Below are 22,337 nucleotides of genomic sequence, written 5' to 3' on the forward strand. Positions count from 1 at the left end.
AATAAACTACTTTCTAAGTGTGGAGTCATGTAACATGTCTATCAGCTGGAACTCGACTGTTTAATACGTTTTTTTTCCCCAACTTCTGAAGAGAAACAATGGACCCACAGTGTAATTCAGCAACATTCGATGCCGCTACATTCAAAGTGAATGGGAAGTGAGTGTTGAGTCGGCTGTTCTTTTTTTAAAGGGAGTTTAAGGGAGCTTGTAACCGGGGGAATCATGGGAAAACTAGTCCATATATTGGTGTTAACGTTCATCCACAGTGATCAAAACGTGGCCAGATGAGAAGCTCAAACTCACAAAAAAACGTTGTAACTATAAGAAAAAAATCTTTATATTGTCCCCAGTGTTAATATTGTGGCAGTGGCTGCAAATAAAAGTATGTTTTGAATGCAGATTAGTGTAAACCCAAAATGGATTATGGACAATGTTGGCTGAGGATGCGGTTTCTAATCCTTCCAGAAGGCAGACTATGTTTTTTGGACACAATAGGAAAGTGGACAAATGTGTCCTCAAACCACCTCCTACAATCGGGTCCAAGGACACAGAAGGACAGTTAATCTTTTCACTTCACGCCATCTGGCCCCTGATTGGATCACTGAGGAACGGATGTTCATAACAGATCTGAACAAGGTCTTACGTGTTCATGTCACGACCATAATAATCCACATCATCCAGTGACATTTCATGTCCAACCCGGCACAGGACCACCACGTCTGGCTTGGGCCTGAGAGGTTGTACATGATCGGCTGATGAAACAGGGCAGAGGAATTAGCTATCTATAATGGACGCAGGTGCATTATATGAACCCAATTACAAGTTGAACACGGCAGAGATGCTGCGATGAGACCCACGAGGCCATTATCACGAAAGTCACGTTGCAACGCGATAATGCAAAGATCAATAAAATACAACTCCGGGGAGCTGAAAACATGTCAGTTCTTGCACAGCCTGCACGCCACACCGCATACAGTATATATCCTCGTACTATCGAGCACGTTCGGATGCTTTGGATCGACGTCCGACACAGAGTTTTCCGATTTTCCAGCAACTTTGCACCGCCAATCAACAATAAGTGAACCAATAATCCACAGACTGAAATCAATGGCCACGAGAGATTGTAGACCGCTGCCTAATAAAGATTTTTCTTCATGATGGAGCTACACATCAGAGCAGACCTTATATTATGACCAGTCTGTGCAATAACCTTCTTTATAATCAGCATTTCTTGATGTGTCAAATGGGACGTTAACACCTTGGGGGAGGGGGGAGTTAGTTGCTCGCCATCTCTGACTTTAACGCATTTGAGAACAAAAGAGAGCAGTAAAGTGTCGAAGAAATCGTCCGTCTTCGACCAGGACGCGGAGCAAAAGCATTAGTGTTGCATCTATATTTTTCTTGAGTATAGAACGGGGGGTGAGGTTCTCACGGTTTGACACAGAAAATAACCTTTAAGTTAATCAAAAAGGCACCTAACAAGAGTGCACACTGCCACCACTAACAAGTCCCGAGAGAGTCCCGGGATGATCGACCTTCTTCCACCAGAATGGGGGGGACAAAACAACAAGAATAATCAAAGGGAGGGGAGTTTTTACACGTCAAAGGTAAACGACCCAGTCCTCAGAAACAAAGATGGGCTTTGTGTAACAGCGAAATCCATTTTCACTTTGTTTAAAAGCAATACTCGCCAACTTCTTACACACAAAATGATAAAAGGAAAAAAAACTGGGGGAGGAGGGGGGAGTACACAGGAAAAAGCACAGGTGCTGTTTTTCAGTGTTTTTGACACAGGTTCTGCACGTGTACGTAAGGCAAAGTAGAAATAACATGAAAGTGTTCAGAGTTTTCCCCTCTCACTGTGGTGAGATTTTACATTATGGCGAAGCGAGTGACAAGCGGCACCTGTGCACATCTCGGTCTTTGTGGAAGACACTTTTTTTTTTTTTCTCCATCTCAACCCCCCCCCCCCGCTCTGTATTTCCTGGGTTTTTTTTTTTTTTTGCGCAGATTAAGGAAAGTAGAGTCATCGTCAGTCGTCAATGTCCTCGTACACGCTGTCGTCAAAGGGCCGCCGCGCTGCCAGAGGCGGCCGTTTTCTGTGTCGGGAGTACTTGAGCTGAAGAAGGTCTCCCACCTCGTTGATGACACTCAGGGCCTGTGGAGACATTTAAACAACAGGAAAGCTGTCAACATGAAGGAAAAACACAGCTCCGGCAGATTTAAATTAAGACCAGGCAAGATTTGTATTAAACAATGTACCAGGCCCCTACGTTTAAAGCTGTAGCATGCAACTTTTACCCCTTTTAAACATTTAACTCTCTGTGTTCTCACTATAACAGTGTATTGTTTTTGTGTCTGTGGTGACACAGATTGAGCTACGCAAGTAAAGTGAGCTTCAGATTGAGGAATTATCCCTGGTTCTCTGAGATAAGAGTAAGGTGAAAATACTTTTTAAAGACAACTTTAGGTTAAGGAATTGCATAAAAAAAATGAGGGAGAAAAGTTATGCTTTGAAAAAGCTCTACAGGCTCACCGGTGGTTTGGGGAGTTAGCAACGCTAGCAGTATTTTGGCAAAAGAAGTCACACACTGGATTACCAGCATCAATGCTGCAACTCAATCTGATATTTAAAGTCAAAATGTTGTTATGCTGCATTCCTTTTTAAATCGGAAGTCATAACTGGGAGTCAAAACCATGGACGCAAACACATGTTGGGCTAGGATCGACAAGGATCGACACGGTATTCTGCACACACAAACGTCACGTGGCAACACCGGGTCTTTTGTGTATCGTGTATTGTATGTTGTGTATTGTGTCTGGCCTGCACCTTACTCCCACACCAGCAGGGAGTCGCTTCCCTGATGCCTACAGTGGACAAAGAGGTGTGAAAGCACTGGCTGAAAAGGTAGAGCCTTTGTCTATTGGAGGAATGCGAAAGGGGAGCTGCCTAGCTATGGCCTGGAAAGGCAAACTTCTTGTCTATTGGAGGAGTGCAAAAGGGGAGTTGCTCAGGTATAAATGTGGAGGGCTCACTTTGCTCGAGGTCTTTCTCCAGCAAGGATTATTATTAGCAAAGGCAATTACGGATCGACACAGTCTGTAGTCTCATCGCTAAATGTCAACTGATTCTTACACACTGAAGTAACAATGTAACAAAACCACGGTTGGGAAAAGTTAAGTATGCAAATTATCTTGGAAACATAGTTGAAAAAGTACTTCTTTAAATGACCTTAATAAATAACGAAGAAAAAGTGCTCAGGAAGGTCTGAATGAGATGAAGAATGAGGGAGTGATATGGAAGAAATCTAGCAGTCGGAGAGAGCGGTTTCACCATCGCAGTCTCCATCTTATTTTATCTTGAGATCAAGCGCGATAGGAGCTTATTAGGGCTGTGAATCGACAGCACTTGCTGCAGACAGTCTGCCTCTCGCAGGACACTCTGATAAGATATGAAATATGAGAACAGTTCACCCGCTGTGAGAGATGATTTAGATTCATGTCCAGGTAAGAAAAGACAGAAAAGTGCAGAATCCAAGGCCATGGTGGAGAATAGAAGAGGAAGAACTGTCAGTTCGGCAGTAAGCTCATTTAAAGTAAAGTACAGCAGTCTCTCCTGAGAAGAGTGGGTGGATTTGTCATGTGTTGCCAAGACCAATCAAGGCTCTGGACTCGTTTTCTCAGCTTTTCCCGAAACTTAAATCTTGTTGTTTGACAGGTTTCACTTGAACAACGTCAGACAGTATTAACTGAACAATCCTCAGATAAAGCTAGTCTCAGCAGGTTCCATTTGAACGCTTCTCTGGTTAATCGAGCCTTTAAAAAGGTACAGTAGGCAGAATTTATTTGGATGTGGATCGATTATTTCCAAAAATAACCTTTCAGCAAAGTGGAAATGAAGTGATCTGAGAGAGATCTGAGACACTTCTACCATCTCCAACTGTAGCGTGACAGCAGAGGGGATTGATCTACAACAGCTCTGCTTCCTCTAAAAATGTCTTACATAAATCGTCAGATATGCCCTGTTGTGTTTACATTTCATTACTAAAAGACTGCTCAACTTTATGAAAAGTTTGTTCAGAACCAGCTGTTTATCACAGATGGTCTGACACCATTTTCTGCCCATTAATTCCCGTAGCAGCACGGTGCATTAAAACCAGTGGAAGCTCAGCTTCAATTGATCTCTATGGGACAGCACAGAATAGGCTTTTTTTTTCCACTGGATCAATGGATTTGTCCAATCACAGAATAGTTCTATTCCACTATGGCTACTCTGCACACAGGTCCCCTCAGTGGAATGATTGATAGTCCAGAACCATTAACACTTTCCTACTAGGTTGCAAATTATGCGTATTTCCCTTAACCGTTAGTTGGATGAGTTCATAAACAATAGCTAGTTAATCGTCAAAAAACAAATTATTATTATTATTATTATTATTATTATTATACATTTTTCTTTGTCTGAATTTTAGCCACTTGTGTCTCTGATGACATAGATGTGTGATACACAGGTATTACCCGACTAATCTGGGAAGTGTGGTCCATTTGGATTTCATTAGCAGCAGGGTTTCTTCTGGTTTAAATCCAGAAGAAAGAGTTTTAAAAATTACAATTCTTAAATTCCTGCACTGATAAAATCATTTGAAAATTAGCAGCAGCATCATGGCTGTAATCCCGCTGTCCTCTGCCAGAGTAGAACCATTATTGGTGCTTTTCCACGACATAGTACCACCTCGCCCCGCCTCGTGACTCTACACGGTTTGATTGGTTTTCCATGACAATATAATACCTCCTCAACGTGGGCGGGGTCATCACATCACTGGACACACAAACCAGTGACAAGTGACTTGTAAAGCAGTTATTTTTCGATGTACTGAATCATTTGAATCAGTTAATTAAAAAGATGTGTTCAGTACTTCCTCTATGACCGGAGTTTGGCATAGAGGAAGTTTGTGATGCGGCTCAATGCTAGCAGTGCTAATTGATGAGTTTTTAGACATGTCCTTGCTAAATGTTGGAGATTGGTGACATTTTCAGGATTGTTAAGTCTTTTTAACTGATCTGAACTGAACTGATCTAGTTCAACATTGTTCGCTTTGATTCTTGTGTCGGACGCCTCGCTCATGCCCTCTTCCTGTGACGGCACTCTGACCAATCGGTGGCCAACAGTCTTCGGCTCAGCTCGCTTTGAACCTCGCCTGAGCACGTACTAAAAAATGTACCAGGTAGCAAGTGCTATCGCTAATGGAAAAGCAAAATAACCAAGCCGAGGTGAGTCGAGTCGCGCTAGTGGAAAAGCGAAACATGTCTACCACTACCTTCACTTCCAGACATTTCTTCTCCGGCTAATTATGCAAGTCCTTTATGACCGGAGTTTGTCATAGAGGAAGTTTGTGATGCGGCTCACGGCTAGCAGTCTTCTGTAAAATGATACATTTTTGTACAATTCCTTGCCAAATGTTGGCTATTAATGCACATTCTCAGGATTGTTAAGATCTACAGTTCGGTATTGTTCGCTTTGAGTCTTGTGTTGGACGCCTTGCTCGCGCATAGTATTGGCTCAGCTCGCCAGCTTGGAACCTCGCCTGAGCACGTACTAAAAAAAGTACCAGGTAGCAAGTGCTATCGCTAATGGAAAAGCAAAATAACCGTGCCGAGGTGAGTCGAGTCGCGCTAGTGGAAAAGCGACAAAAACATGTCCAACGCAAAAAATGCAGCACAGAGGCTGCTAAAACTACCTTCACTTCCAGACATTTCTTCTCCTGCTAATTATTTCCGCCCACTGCAGCTTCAAGTGAGAAATGTTTCTAATCTGTGTTAAAAAAAACAAAGCGTTGTCACTCAGCAGTGTTGATATTTACCCTGTCGAGCGTGTCTTTCGTGTGCGCGGCCGAGATGCAGAAGCGGGCCCTCGACTCGATGATGGGCGTCGCGGGGAAGCCCACGACCACCACGCCGATGTTCCTCTTCAGCATCTCCCTGCCGAACGCCCTGGTGGGACACAGAGACAAACGCATGAGGACGACGACTAATGTTCCAATTGTGCAACAAAAACCTTACAATAGCATTTAATGATAAATGCACAGTCAGGAAAAAAGCAAAAACACTAAAGGAACCCACTGAACACAACCTTAATGTATTTTAATAAAAACACTCTTATTCCTACAATATGCATTTTAATAAGCGTGTTTTTATGAGTTCTATATATTGTTTTTTTCACCATTATTATAATAATTGTAGACTTTATCTACCAATATACACATAAATAAATACAAAATATGCACTAAAATGTTGATCAGTGTTTACCAAACCTGGAAAAGATTCAGTTATGAATGATTTCTTTGTTAAATGGAGCAAAGAAACCGGCGATAAAGAAGCAAAAATTCTAGTAAACTTCATTTATTTTCATGCAAGCTTATTTTCTAATCTAATCTCTATCATTTGCTGAAAATGAGGATTTACTTTTCCCCCCGAGTTCATCTTCCCCCAAAGTCACAGCTCAATCTGAGCTTGGAAAAGAGATGAAGTTAATTGGAAAGATTTTGCTCCTTCTTTTTCTGAAAATGCTTGACTTTTTGTCACATCACGACTATTTCAAAGAAGGAAATAACTGTTTTATGACACTGATATTGCCGATGTTATCGGGAGTCACTGAATAAGTACTGTGTGCACATTATATACGTCCTGATTTTGATGATTCAGAGGCAGTTGGTGGACAAAGATCTCCTTGCGGCTCACCCTATCTTGGCGGGCATGTAGAGCATCAGCGGAACCACCGGGGAGTCGTTGTTGCCGTAGATGATGAAGCCCAGTTCTCTCAGCCTCTTGCGGAAATAAACTGTGTTCTCTGCCAGCTGTCTGACACGATCACGGCCTAAATATGGCAAGAAGAATACACACACACACACACACACACACACAGTTATTTACATTTGTCCCTAGTGTTTGAAAAGTACTGTATATGTCAGGATCATCTTTGTTTAAAGTGTGCGGGTCACTGTCTCAGATGGACCGAACTCTGATGTTGCACTTAAACCACTGGAAATGTGACAAAAAGACTCACATTAAAAGTCTTCTTTTTTGATATGATGATATTCTCACGTTCATGAGAATCATCAAGGCATCATGAAGAGATACATGAAGAGAACTTTCCCCTGTAGATGTGTTTGTTCCTCCTTTACTACCACCTTTGAATAGCAACGTTTGCATCAAATTCGATAAAAAAAAAATAATAATAATGAAGTTCCCCAACGACACACAGGAAACCATTAGAGGTTTCGAGGTGCACTGTACCAGGTATGTGTCTGTGTCAGCAGATTCAAAAATGAAAAACACCTTTGGGTTAAAAAAAAATAAGAAGCACAAAGGCAGATTGTTTACCAAGCAATATTTATCTGACAGTTTGTAATAGAGTGGCCAAACATTCAAAGTCTCTGACCCTCTGTATCACTGCAAAGATTTAGAAAAGGTTCAGTGCCGGTCCAAGGCTTTATGGGGCCCTAACCTGAATTTGATTTGGGGGACCCCCTACCCCTCCCACCACTTCAGAGTAGCCAGTACTTCACTTTTATTGATACAAATGTTATGAATTGCATTAATTATAGTTGTGTTATTCCCACCAAACCAGTTTCACGCTTGTTTTTTAGACTTTACACGGGAGTAAATCGGCCACACAGGCTACTGGAAGCTAACAGCAGTTAGCATTTGGAAAAGTGATCATTTGCAGGCTCTAGCAGACACATTGCCGTCATATATAACATGTATCCACTGGACAGATAAATCCTCTGAGGCTGGAAGTTTGTGTAGGACTCTGTGCTGCACTGTGGAGACATGAATACAACTTTTTGTGGACTTGTGGTTTTCGGATTTTTTTTACAATAATCAGACAAAAAATCTTGAATCACAAAAATCGGGATATTCATTCACGACATTAAATTTTAACGTTTTCCCCATACGCCTAATTGTGACCAAAGCAGTTACACATTGTCCGGTTACATATACTACACATTACGTCGTAATGGAAATTAAAACCAACAATACATCTATATACAGTATATTATCATCAGCCCTTGTCTTATACACTGTTTCATATCTGAGACCTAAGGGTTTCCTTCCAGGCTGCGCTCTATTAAGATTGTTACCTTTTAAATTATAGATGTTTAAACAGAGATGGTATCAGTGTATTGGTTGTTTGGCCTGAGGCTGAGCCAGTGATGTGGCTGTGCTCCGGGGGAGGATCAGCTCAAAAAAAGGACAAGGACTCGGGCACTTTTCAACCAGTTACAGTTATGACTTTTTAATTCCAACCATAATAAAAGATTTGGAGGGAAATCGGAGCGTTGCAGAGTGAGTAAATTAATTTATTCACATCCTGGACTTCAGCGCCAACTTGTGCAACGTCCTTCACAAGATGGTTGAATTGCAAATTTTAAGCAGCAAATTAATGAATGCTCTCTGCCAAAGAGGTTATGTTTTGGACCATGTTGTCTGTTTGTGAGCAGCATGATTTAGAAAAAAAAAGTATGATATTTTCTTGGGATGTAGCTGCGGTGCAAGGTTATTTTGATAGATGTTGCCAGTGCAACATAACTCAAAATAAGTCGAAATCATGATAATTTGACATTTTCTGTATAAGGCTGTAAACAAACGAAACACTTTCTCTCGTCTTCGAGAGCACAGTTTTTGAGCGAGGGGAATATCTGCAGATATTCCATCATCGTCAGCTGTTTTTTTTTTGTTTTTTTTCCACACATCTCTCTGCAATGTCTGTCAGTTAGATTCTTTCGCGATTAATTGTGCAGCGCTAGGATGAAGGTTATGGCACTTTTTAAGCAAAAGTGTATTGCACACTCTGAACGCTTAACTCCAGTTAAATTTACATTAATTATAACTGCAGATAAGCTACTCTACTCGTGAATAAACACTGTCGACATTAGGCATCATTATTATTATCTTTCCCACAGCCAAGCCAAGTGTGCTGCCATAAATTGGGACTGAGATGTTTCGTCGCAGGTTTATCACATTTGTAGCTTCATCTGGATCGTGTTTAAGACCCAGATTGCTCATATTTACGCGGTCTAATTACTGAAACCATGGTTCAGTTTCTCAAAACTCACTGACAACCGTTAAATACATGATCACAAACTCCACACGTGTGTTTTGAGGTGGTCAAAATGAGTAAAAAAAAGGCACCGTTTCTTTGCAAAAGTGCTATTTCGAATGACCGTGCTTCGACTTTTGCAGTTTGGAGTCATTTTTGAGTGGATTAAAATTGTGGGAAAACTGTAATTGGAGAGCCTAAATGTACTGTCGGTGTGACCCTAAAAAAAAAGCAGTCATGATAATAGACGGAGAGACATTTTAGACCTTAAAAAGACCCCACATACTCTTTCCATAATAGCTGGAATGTGATGAGGCATTTGTGATAATGAGTCCATTTTGGATTTTACTGGTTTACACTGACACCAGGTGGCCACTTGGAAGAAGTACACCTTCCAAGATTTATTCGAAAATTAAATCCTGATGTTGCTGACTGTGCTGCAAATAAATGAGTTTCTTAAGAGAACATTCATTCAGAATTAAGTTCATTTACCCTCATTTTTGGGGGCATTTTCCGATCAATTTGCCTTCTTTGTTCAATAAACTTGATGCAGTGATGCAGCAAAGTCAGTCTCAGTCTATTCACTTCCGACTGATCAATACGTCAGAGTTCTTTCATGCATCCGCAGAGTCAAAGGTCTGACCTTATCACAGGCTGCTCCACTAAAGATTTAAATTGCCTACAGCCTACTGATAATAAAGAAAAAATAATAATGACTGTAATGTGTAGCTCATGTTCTGTCTTGCTATGCGTGTACGTACTAAAATAAGTTTGTGTCACGGACGATAAAGTGCATGAATTAATGAAGTTTGTGAAGATATACAAAGTTTAAAATGTGACATTTATATTAAAAAACATCTTTTAGGAACACACCAAGAGGGTTGTCTTTGGTTCGGAGGCTTTTGTTGTGTTTGCGGGAACTGGTTCATTGTCTGCTTTCTGAAATGACGATATTCTCCAGCGTCCACACAATTTAAAATGATTCAGTTTTAATGACTTCTTTGTCACATGGAGCAAACAAAACCAGAAAATATTCACACTTAAGAAGCTGAAAAATGAGAAAGCTTTCAAAATATTTGACGAAGGCACCATATGTAAGATTGTGGCCAAAAACGGTTACTACACTCAAATTCAAAATACCGAAGTCTTTGAGGTTTCGTTTTTTCCACCATTGTAGCTTAGACGTAACTGGCAACCTGTGGTTGCTCGGCAGCTGAGACTCTACTGACTGCAATGATTGGTAGACGGCAGTAGGTGGCGCCACATGCCAAAACATGATTTCAAAACATAAACATGATTTGCAGTCTGCAAAATATTTTTTTTAATGCGAATATTTTGGCTGTACTGTTGTTGTTGGTGAGTTCAATTTGTTATATGAACATTATTCCTGAGTCTCTGTGACATAATAGGGGGCTTTATGGCCAGTATTTTTTGATTTATTACATAATGCACCTTTAAATTATTAATTATTAATCGATTAATTGCAGCCATAGTGACAAACATCTCAACCCACTCCTGTTGTGACTCTGAATCTTTGACAAAAAAAACAAAACAATTACCACTTGTGTGTAATACGAAAGGGCATGAAGCACAAGTTGTGTGAAAATGCTGATGTTCTATTACAGTTCAATAATATCCAGTTTCGGACTTACCAATGGTTGTGCCGTCCTCTCCCATAATGCACTTCATAGAAGTGATGATTTGCTCCACCACAGGAGGAGACATGGAGGTGGCGTAGACTGCGCTGTGAGAATGGGAGCGCAGGTACTCAATAAGCTCCTAAACCCAGCAGATACACAGGGGGTGTAAGGAGACATGCATAAACAACACTGTTCTTCATTGCTGTAGCCTAGTTTTTTTTACTCTATAACCATGGACCATGAACATCACTGAGACTCCTATAGCTTTAAGTATGTAACCTGTGGATAACTTGCTGTTTTATGTCAAAGCAAGAGTATTTTATATAAGGCAGGGGTCGGCAAGTACTCAATACCAGGCTAAAACATTTTTTATTCCAATATAAACTATTCAATATTGTACAAAAATGGCAAATTTAAGAGATGTGTTGGTTTGAAAAAGTAACTTGAACTTGCCACAGAATGTTACTAGTGTCTTAGGCACTGAATTCTGCAGGACTGTCGTTTTTTGGGGAACAAAAAAACAAACACAGGAGCAGCTGATCGACTGTTGCCTTGTTTGTGTCGTTTAACCGAAGTAACAAAATCACAGTGAAATCGAAAACTCTAATGTGCACATTTTCTCAACGGACTCAAAGTTCAGTTCCCCTTTTAAAAAAAGGCTGTCGAATCGAAATTAAAAAGCATTTTCTTCGGATACTGCAGAGATGAATGAGCATATAGTTCATTATGTGAGCCTTTAGCAGGTATATTCAGGGTTTTTGCAAACCTGCTATAAAAATGTCCACTGCCAGAAGACAGAACCAGTCTAAAAAAGAACAACGCAATGGATTTCAGTGGTCTTGCATTCCCAGGAATGGCAATCAGAGCCAAAGCCCACATGCATCATGATTTGCTGCAGATTGAACACATTCCTTCAAGTCAAAAACCCATTCAAACCTGGGATTAATCTTTTTCTCTTATATCTACCACCATTAATAAAACACTGACTACCTATTGCATCTATCACACGTAGGCTAACAGTAGACAGACTCTGTGTCGTGCACTCAGAAAGGTGTGTGGCCAAAATGAAATGACTCCTAAAGGATTTAATGTGATTATTGTGTAATTCCATCTACGTGCATGGGTGTGACTCACTGGGCGGTGATACATGCAGCTTGCAAAAGACTCAGTGCAGGAAAAGTTTAAGGAGTTTCATCTCAAGTGTGTTGTAACAGCGTTCGAAAAAAAAAGTTGATGACACATTCTTAGACTGAAGATTCAAGCCTCGTGACAGCTTTCTTCACAAAGACTAGGCAGCAGTAGTTAGTAAAAAAGAAGGTGACATCGGGTCACAAAGTTGTTTATGTCCTGAATTCAGGATTTGTTTTGAAATGCCATCACAGTAATGTGGCATCAGTGTCAGGAATGCAGTGGAGGTGAACTGCGAGTGGCTGTTCGCCCACATTGTTGAGATGACGGGTGTCAAACATGGTCAGGGGGGAAAGTGTAACTTTGATTGCAGGGTATGGATAACATCAAAGTTCATTTTACATGTGCTCACCGAACTGGAAAATATAATCTACTGCGTATCTTGCGACTTGCTGCCCTATATTTACCTCATACCGCGTTTCTTAACGACAAAATAAAGAAGCCAACCGATCCTCACCCGTTTCCCTGCGATGTATCCCCCTGCAGCGCCAAAGCTCTTTGTAAATGTGCCCATCAGGACGTCCACATCGCATGGATCCAGGCCAAAGTAATCAACCACACCCCTTCCTCTGGGCCCCAGGGCCCCGATACTGTGGGCCTCGTCGAGGTAAAGGTAAGCCCTGTAGCGCTTCTTCAGGGCGATCACTTCTGGCAGGCGGACGATACTGCCCTCCATGCTGCAGAGAGGACAAGGCAAAGAAGAAAGTCTATAATAACCACTTTTTAAAGATGCGATTCACAATATATAGTGTTATCAGCCATTCCCAAACGTCCCAAAACCCACACTTTGAAATCTTTGTGCATCTCTTAGCATATCTTTCAGCGTTATTACAGCGGGACTTCCATGTCATATTTAAAAGGTTTGGCTCCACAACAAAGTGCTCACTCAAAGTGTGTAATCATCCATCAATATAAATGACAATATACGATTTAATATATACAAATTAGCATTGAGTGCAAATACTGAAATGTTAGGCCTGTATGCTGACTGGTTGACACAGGATACTTTCACATAAACTTAAAATCTTAAAATTAAAAACATATTATAGTGATTTATTTATTTAGTACCACCAGGGCCCACTAGGGGGCTACGACCCCTTGTAGACTTTAGTATCTGACAAACGTGTGCATAGTATACACTACAGAAAAACTTTTATTTTGAAGAGGTGAACTGGTCATTTCTAAGAAATACACAGTGTGTTTGATAAATGAATCCCAACTTAAGTTTATGTATGAGTTATTTGTTGAATCTTTACATATAAAAACTTCAGTGAGTAACTTTATATATATATATACTGCATATATATATGTATATTAAGGAAAACGTCCTTTGTGTTTCTCTGCAATTTGATGGGAACTTCTTGTCTCCGCCCTTTTGCTATCACTGTATACGCACAAATGATCCCTCGGTCAGGTCTGATAGTTTTGCTTGACGGAACCCAGGCTGGAAAAAAAAAATGCACACTTCTTTGACAACCCCGTGAAAAAAAATCTTCGTGACCCGTTTTGTGGGTCCTGTCTCTCAAAATGAATGAAGTAAGCAATTTAGGACGCTTAACTGAGTGTGCAACCAGTAAGAGCTAACGAAGCACTAATTCCGCTGTCAGTCAGACAGACAGACGGTCTCAGGAGTGATGATGCTGCATCACACATGAATCATCTATTTGAAATTTATTTAAAAAGTTGCTCCCACCTGGAACCTGTTATTTGCATATATTTTTGATTAAGATTCCTGTTCCTGTTCCCCCGATGGCTCCCTCGTACTGAGACGCAGCTTTCAAAACCACGCAGGATTGCATTTGTTATGTTGTTATGCCACAGATGTATTGTCATTAAAACTGGGGTTAAAAGTCAAATTCACTGCATTTGTTGTTTTGCTTGGAAATAGTGCACACAACTCACAGAGGAAATAGCTGTATTCTCAAGAATATACACTTTTAAAAGAAGGGAAACGCCAATTACTCAATTTCTTTTAGCCAATGGCACTTTTAGCACTGTAAAAAAGCAGCAAACACTGATCTCCCTGGATTTACTTCCAGTACTGACACCAACTTTTCTCTTTCAATAAGCTCAACAAAGGACATAGAGTCAAATCCAAACATTTTTCAGTGTCTAAGAAGATGTTATTAAAGCATCAATCTTACAAAGTAAAAAGATAAGTTACCTGTAAATGCCCTCCACCACGATGAGGATCTTCTTCCAGGGTCTATGGGTCCGAGGCTGCCCATGAACTATGGCTTCTCTCAGCAGTTTCTCAAGGCTCTGCATATCTGACAGAAATATTGAAAGAGACTTGAGTTCATCTCTTTTCACCACTGGAGGCAGAAAACCTACTTGCAGTTTAAAGTCGCCTTCATTCAGTAAAAGTTTAGAGGACATTTCTACATTACAAAGACTCTGGTGAACCGGGTGCGGTGATGTTTGTGGTATTAACAATTTTGATTCTCACTGGAAGTCTCATAGAAACATGAAGAAACTGAAGAGCTCCAATAAAATATAGCATACTATGTACTTCATTGTCCCCATGGGGGGAATACATTTTGGGCAAATTGGTGGTTCAATAAATAAAAGCTACACATAGCTAGTTCATAATTAAAATAATACAATAAATAAAAACCTGTTCCACTTATCTCAGAATTTCACAGACTCTCCTATTTCACCTCAAGTGGTGCTACACAGAAATTAACAGTATATTCCATGGATGGGTCACAACAATAGTAGAGAAAATATGACTGTTTTTATGAAGTTTGACAGAAACAGGTATGACAGCCACGCACAATAATTGCATAACTGATCTAAATATGTGATAATTATAAGCTCAACAGGCCTAGGTGGATGGAAAACATTAATAGACTTTTGAACGAGAGTAGAACTCACTGTTGTGTTTGAAAACTCTGATGGTCGAACCAGAGAGTCTGGCTCCCAGCACCAGTGAAGCATGGTTTAGTTCATCACTCAGAATCAGACAGCCCTGCAGGACACCAGAGAAACTGTCATTATGATAAAAATATTATGCATAATAAATTGTAAATTCATACATAAGAAATATTGTTTATTTCTACCTTTTTGTGGAAGCACATATTGTTGCACATGCTGACCTACATTAAATAACCAGTTCATAACCCATTTTATTTTGGGGGGTTTACCAATTTAAATAAATTACAACTCTGTGTTTGTGTGGATTTGCAGCATTAATCCACACAACAGTAGAACAACTGATCACGTGGTGAAGTAACTACCACGCCAAACAACAGCAGCAGCAGCAGCAGCAGCAGCAATGAGACAAAACAGACTGGTCTGAGCACTTTGGTATTTTTCAAGCTTTTCACCTAAGCAAACACAGGGTTTCCTCTTGATAAGGAGCCAGAAGGAAGTTTTGAAACTGTGTATTTGGTGCTACTGTTGACCTCATAAGGAATGCTTTTGTTAGGAGTAGTGCATTCAACAAAAGCACAAGCAAAAGTGCAATTTATTTCTTGTTTTTAAAGCTTACACGGCAATACAAATGTACATTCAAATAATATAAGGTGAGTGAATGCAATAGGAAGTAGAGATTACAAAAGAGTGTGTTCACTGAAGAAGTCACTATCTGGTCATACCTTGCCAACCAGTGCTGGTATGTTCATGGAGTTCGTCGCAAACCCCATCCCAAACGCCATAGCTGATTCCATACCTAGGAACTCAGCCACCAGTATCTCCAGCTCCTCGTGTTTGTCAAGGTTGCCTGGAATCAACATAGACGAGGTCGTTATTAACACACACCAACAGGAACCTTCTTCTACTAGGACCTACGGAACCTCAGAACGTATTATATATACACGGCTATTAAAGAAAATCACATGTTTAATGAGTTAATGAAAGAACAATGCTAGTTTCAAGATCTTTTCAGAAACTGTGGCTCAATTTCTCAAAACTCTAATGGCTGATTCACACATCTATTTAATGCTTAACAGTGGGTTAACAGTGCATGAGGCTAACCGAGGTTAGCAAAGGACGTCATGGTTATTGCAGTTAGCCATGTTGCTAAAGTGGGGTCAGCCATATGTTCCCACAGCCCCATGTTCCCACATTTCTAAGATTTGTCTAATTTCTACCAGCAGGGAGCCAGCTCCCCAATACCTACAGTAGACAAAGGGGTGTGAAAGCACCGTCTGAAGGTAGAGTCTTTGTCTATTGGAGTAATGCGAAGGGGGAGCTGCTCAAGCATACATGTGGAGTGTTCACTTTGCTCTGGGTCTTTCTCCAGCAAGGATCACTCCTGTGAAGATTGACCTTTTCTTTGCAACGAAAATAAAACCTTGTCGGCCGGCAGAAGTTCTCTGCACATTTCTTAAATTGAGTGTCAGTGCAGTCTTGTTACTTATTTTCCATTGTATGTAGCAAAACACTTGATTTTAAGTGAAAGGATCATCATAGTGTTGCATTTTAAAGGTGTTTCTACCCTAATATTTTGTGATTTTCTTTTTACTACATGGCTCTTTTAGGCTCTGTAAAGTAACGTTGGGTACCTTGAAAGGCACGAGACAAGTCTAAATAATTTATTATTATAAGTTTTACTAATAAATTAAGCCGTTTGTGTTCAGACTTTTGAAAAACGTTTATATTCATGTTGTCGCACGCTTCAAGTTTACAGAAATGTGTGTATAAAATGGGGGGGGAAAAAAACAGCATTGAGTGCTCTGATGTGTGTTCGTACCAGTTTCCTGTCTGGTGCTGGCAACTCCGACCCCGTACTTCGCGGTGACCTCGGCCACAGAGTCAGCGCACGAGCCGGTGTTCTCAGCGAAGCCGAGGTAATTATACGAGCCCATGTTGATCACATCCTGCACTACCCGACCCGTGTACCTGAGAGAGATTGTAACAGACAGAGGAAACGATCAGTAAAAGGAAAATCTTCCTGAAATCACTGGCTGAACTGCAGGAAAGTCACTTTTGTTTTTACAATTTCTTTTCCCCCCACTCACTCAAAAGTCCAGTTATAGTCGTTTGACATTCTTTCCATCAGGTCCATTTTAGCCCCGGGGACGCTGCATATGGGCCGGTTCCAGTTGTCTCTAATCCGCATGTAGAGGTTCCTGGTGTAAAAGTTCTCAAAATCCTGGTAGAGGGGCACAAAGTCCTAGACGTGGGTGGATAAAGAGAAATGTGTTACGTTGGAAGACGCATGCCTGTTTAATTTCATGTCTATAATACTATTTATTAACTTTTTCAGCTTTTTAAATGTGAACATTTTCTGGTTTCTTTGCTCCATATCATAAATGAATCATTAAAACGGAACAATTTGGGTTTGTGGACCAATCAAGACATTTGGGAAACATTTCCAGGTTTTTAGAAACCTGGTACTAAGCTTAGCGGGAAATAGAATCTTGAATATTGACTGAGAGAGCTGGCTTTAGTTAGTTCAAGGAAGGAACATCTGTTTGATGGGGATTTAATGACTTCCCCACATCTATTCCACGAGCTTCCTTTCCTCAACATAACCCGACACGTGGAAAAGCAGTTTTTTCCAAATATTGTATTAATACATAGACTTGTCTTGGTCGCACTCAATATTTTGAGGATTTGCTGACTGTATGTAGACTTCCTTTCTCCACGTATGCACTCCTTTTGTACACTCAAGTTGTACAAATACAAAGGAACACGTATTAGGGCGTCTAATGCCACGGTGCTCATGTGATTTTGGCTCAGTCTGGTCAACTAAAATGTCAAATGGACTGGGTTTGTTTTTTTTCCATTCGTTGTCAGAGTCCGTGTTGTTTCTATGTCAAAATCACCAAGCAACACAAAACAGACAAATCAGTTTTCAACACAATGAAAAGCACCTTTGCCTCCTTTTTTTTCCTGGCAGCAAATTGACTCACGGCATCATCACTCAGTGGCGACCAAAACAATAACATTCCAGTCCATTATAGGGCACAATGCCTCTACTTTTTTTTCCCCCAGGCTTTCCTGATCATTCTTTTCTTCGCCATTCTTACATTTTTTAGTAGGTGTGTAACAATTTACGACCGATACGCATCGGATAAGTGGCCCCCTGTGCCAATCTAAATGCACTATGAACCTGTCAATCCATCAATCCATCCATTTTCTACTGCTTTATCCTCCACATGAGGGCCGTGAAGGAAGCTGGAGCCAATCCCAGTCACCTGTCCATGCCCTACTTTGTTAAAATTATTCATTTTTCATAAATGTTTTGAAGCTGATGTTACCGTGCCTTTGCCTTAATCCTACTAATGATTTTGCCGAAGCACTAAATACATTTTAAATGAGAAAATGGACGTCTGATATGCTGTTTTATTTATATAAGTGCAAAAGAAAGTATCTTTTGCACTTTCTATTGCTCTAATTCGTGCCATTACAGACACTGTAATATTCATTTTGTTTTCAGTGTTCGAGAGGGTTCGGTGGGTAGAGAGCTGTGGTTTCTTTGTGTGTGTGTGTTTTTTTTTCATATTTCTCCCATGATTGCCAAAGTGTAGCACTTGGACATGGGTGTGTCAGAAATACTCCACTTTATATTGACAATATCAAAGATGTTAGTTCATTCTAGCGGTGTATACAGTAAGTCAACATAAGGACAAGTAGGTAAAAAATAAAAATATAGGATTATTATTTAAAGGGGACATATTATACCCTATTTCTCTAAGTTAAACTAGTCCCCTGGTGTCCTAATGAACATGTCTATGTCATGCTTTGGTCATAATACCATAAGGATGAAGCACCACAGCAGTTCAATCACCCTGCCAAAACAACCCTGTTCAGAACGCTCTGTTTAGTAGTATCTCTTTAGGTCCACCTTAAAGGTCCACCTTAAAAAAAAGTAAAACCAAACTTAAGGGACAGGACATGACATCGGCCACAAAGACTACTGGGAGCTAACAGCAGTTAGCATTTGGAAAAGTGATCATTTGCAGGCTCATTGGCACTTTCCCGTCATATATAACATGTATCCACTGGACAGATAAATCCTCTGAGGCTGGAAGTTTGTGTAGAACTCTGTGCTGCACTGTGGAGCCAAGAATAGAACTTTTTTGCGGACTTCTGGTTTTCGGATGCTGTTGCCCTCGCGTGCTTTACTGATAAAGCGGAGCTCCACAAGACAATAGTGCGGAAGTCAACATCACGTGTTTTATCTCCTGTACTTAGACTGAGGAGGACCACAAAAACATGAGTGAGTCATCTTTTTTCACACTTGGCCGACTGATAGGACCTCCAGAGTACCAAATATTAAGGATTTAAATGATTAAACGTGGATTTTGCATAATATGCAATAATATGTCCCCTTTAAGATGGAAAGCAGTGACCGATTTGGCTCATTTTTCATTTGTAAGTGAAGCTTTCAGAGATCCTCCTAAACCCGTTCTTCTGTGTACGGGCTTCTCCTACCCTTTGCTCCTCCTTTTCCCTGGCGATGTGGCACCGTTCTATCTTCCAGTGACGGAGGAAGTCGCGGAGGTACCCGAAGATGGTGAGGATGCCGTAGCCCATGTAGGTGAGAACCGCCACCAGCATCGGCGTCTCCTCGAAGGACTCGACGAAGGGCTGGGTGTAGAGGCCGCCATAGTGGGAGGCTGCGTGGACCTGAGCAACACACAAACCAGGAAAATCTTCCATCAAAAACAGAAAAAGCAAAAAAAAAAATAGGACAATATTTGAACAATTGATGTCGTCATGCAGGAAGTAATGAACTAATTTGCTAACTGCTTTGCCCGTCACTAGTTTGTGTGTTTGCGTCGCGTATCAAATGCTTGAAACTGCATTTTCAGCTGTGCTATGACAAACCCGCCCACGTAGAGGAGATACGATGGAAAAGGACGTGCCTGGAACCACACCGAGTAGAGTCGCGTTGAGTTAGAACCGTAAGATGGAATAGCGCCATTACAGCAACAGTTTCATTGGTGTGAAATCGGTGTATTTCTCATGGGGGGGATTGTGAAGGAAGACGTTCAAAAACGTTCTATTGAACGACATTAAAAACAGATGCTCCGTGCTGCATCGTGATCCAATTTTAGAGTCGAAAAAATCTCATGTAAGCACATCTACACCCTCCAGTCTGTTTGCTTTTTGTGGAGCAGCATCACATAGACTGTGCTTAGCTGTTTACAGCTGTAACATGAGACATCCATTTAAACAATTTTGGCACGTCTGCCCACTAATCCCAGTGTTATTCTATATGTAAATGTACGCCCAGGTTTCCTATCGACTCCCTCTGCTTTTTTTTTTGTCGACTGGCCAACGTTTCTGTAACTCACTCTCCGGTGACTTTCAGTCTGTGCTGCCAGATTGTGAGTGATAGTATGATAAGAGCACAGTATTAGTGAGTATCTGATCTACTGTATGTTCAGGAAAGATAGCATTGTGTGTCACGGCACATGGGAGATTTAATTGTCAAATAAGGGAAGTGCATTACTGCACTGAAGGAAATCAGTGCACCGAGTCAGTGCTAAGTGATCTATAATGCAATAATAACAAAAAAAAAAACCCTGACATGTCTCTAACCTGGACAAAGAAAATCCCACTTGACATGTTTCCTGGATGAACAAGAAATCTGCACTTTCCCATCAAGCTTTCCTCTGTGCTCGTGACTATTAGGCACCACATGTGACCGGTCATGCCTCTCTCTCTCTCTGTTTCTCTCGAATACTTTACAGAGTGGCAGCGCTAACTTCTGCATGAAATGTAATCAGCTGAGGTTCAGTCAGCAGGCGCTCAATAACTACAGGCCTTGCCTACCTAACCCAGTTGAGCAGCAGCGAACTGGCGATAAGGGTAAATCAACAGCTCCGACTGTGTCCTTCCCTTTGTTTCACTGAAGAATGTCAAAATAGAGATAAGAATTGCTTTGCTTTCCCCCTCGAGTTAATACAATCAATGGTCAGTGAAAATGTTTACGTCGAGACTGATTTTGTTGTGTGGCTTTAAAGCCACTATGTGTAACTTTTTTTGTGATTTTTGTTGATATTCTCCATCTGTTTCGTCTGCGTGGACCTGACCGAGGGAGCATTTCTTTGTATACAACAGCAGCGCGGTGGTGGGTGCAAAAAGCTGCTGAATGGCCAGGTTTTTGTTGTTTTTGTTCTTTTAGTCGCATCTCGCTTTCGTGCAATGTTGTTGCCTCGATATATTGATATAATACCAACCATTTCCTATGTGCAGCGTGGAAATATAGCCGTGACACCTATATTTACACACTGTGATAGTTACAAATACAGATTTCACCAGACCAAATAATGGTTAGTTGCAACCCTAATTCTGGATATTTCTGCATCACAACATATTGTATCTATGAGAGTTTAAGACCCACGTGTGTGTGTGACAGCGTCAACACATTTCTCGTCATTGGGGACGTATTAATTGGGACAATAACAGAGGGTGCACCCAAGGGTGGAAAATTCATTAGTGTGCTCGTTCACGGTCCCTGATCACTGTCAGTTTACCAGCTGTAAAGGGAATAACGTGTTTGATGTTCAAACTTTTAAGGCCAAATACTTGGGCTGCAACCCAGATACATTCTTGTAAATCACCCTGGCACACAAATGTAAACAGTTATAACACTGATCTGGCCTTACTAATAGTATTATGTGCATTGTGCAAAATAAAGTATGGTTATTAACATCTTTATGATTCAATGACACACTGTGGTAAGAGATGCAAATTTTCTCAAATTCGGCAAAGATAGTATGTACTAAACAGAGTTTAAACCATTCACAAAACATTTGGAGCGATTCTGATTAATGCCGAATTGAAGAACATCTCTAAATGAACCAATGGAAGTGTTTCATTTATGTCTCAGAGGACAATATAACACTAACAACGCGCGAAAACTCTTTCATCTAAACTATTTCTTTATGGTGTTTGGTGTTTTGATTCGGTTTACAAACTGTCCAGAGATGACCAGCGGCACATTATCGTGTCATAACCTTATAACAGCAGTGTTAACAACACGAGTGACACGAATTATGACAACAACATGTCAGCGTTTGTTCCGGGTTTTTCAAACAGCGGCTTCGGCAGCCTCTCCTCCCCAGTTCCCTTCCCGGGCCTAACCTCCTCCTCCTCGGTGAGGCAGTAGCGCTTGTACCGGCGCTCATAGCAGCGGTGGAGGCTCCTCACCAAGCCGTTTCTGTCCGGTTTCAGTCCGTTCTTCACCCGCTCACACGCCTCCCCATCAACCGGCTTGGTCGCGGGGCTCTCCGTCATCGCTGGCCGGTGGTTGTGGAGCAGCGACGGTTAACTCGCATATAGGAACACACACACACACACACACACACACACACACACACACACACACACACACACACACACACACACGGAGGGGGTCTCCCTGCAGTGGTGCAAAGCCGTAACAGTAGCAGAGCCGGGAGACGTTAACGAGCACAATTCAAACTCTCTCCCACTGTCACTTTCAC

The 22,337-nt window shown here is 41.1% G+C and overlaps 1 protein-coding gene across 1 annotated transcript; it reads right to left on the bottom strand.

Moving 5' to 3' along the window:
* Positions 1 to 2,032: 2,032 nt before the first annotated feature.
* LOC310942479 (serine palmitoyltransferase 2-like) lies at positions 2,033 to 22,128 on the bottom strand (the record flags this gene model as incomplete). The annotated part of the gene is made up of 12 exons (XM_083907869.1): positions 2,033 to 2,158; positions 5,862 to 5,991; positions 6,739 to 6,874; positions 10,753 to 10,879; positions 12,386 to 12,605; positions 14,093 to 14,198; positions 14,806 to 14,899; positions 15,528 to 15,652; positions 16,625 to 16,773; positions 16,893 to 17,047; positions 19,315 to 19,509; positions 21,976 to 22,128. 12 exons carry the CDS (start codon positions 22,126 to 22,128, stop codon positions 2,033 to 2,035), a joined length of 1,716 nt encoding a protein of 571 aa, XP_083763995.1.
* Positions 22,129 to 22,337: the final 209 nt, after the last annotated feature.

Source organism: Microchirus variegatus (genome assembly GCF_963457635.1).
Source record: "Microchirus variegatus genome assembly, chromosome: 21".
NCBI classification, from domain to species: Eukaryota; Metazoa; Chordata; class Actinopteri; order Pleuronectiformes; family Soleidae; genus Microchirus; species Microchirus variegatus.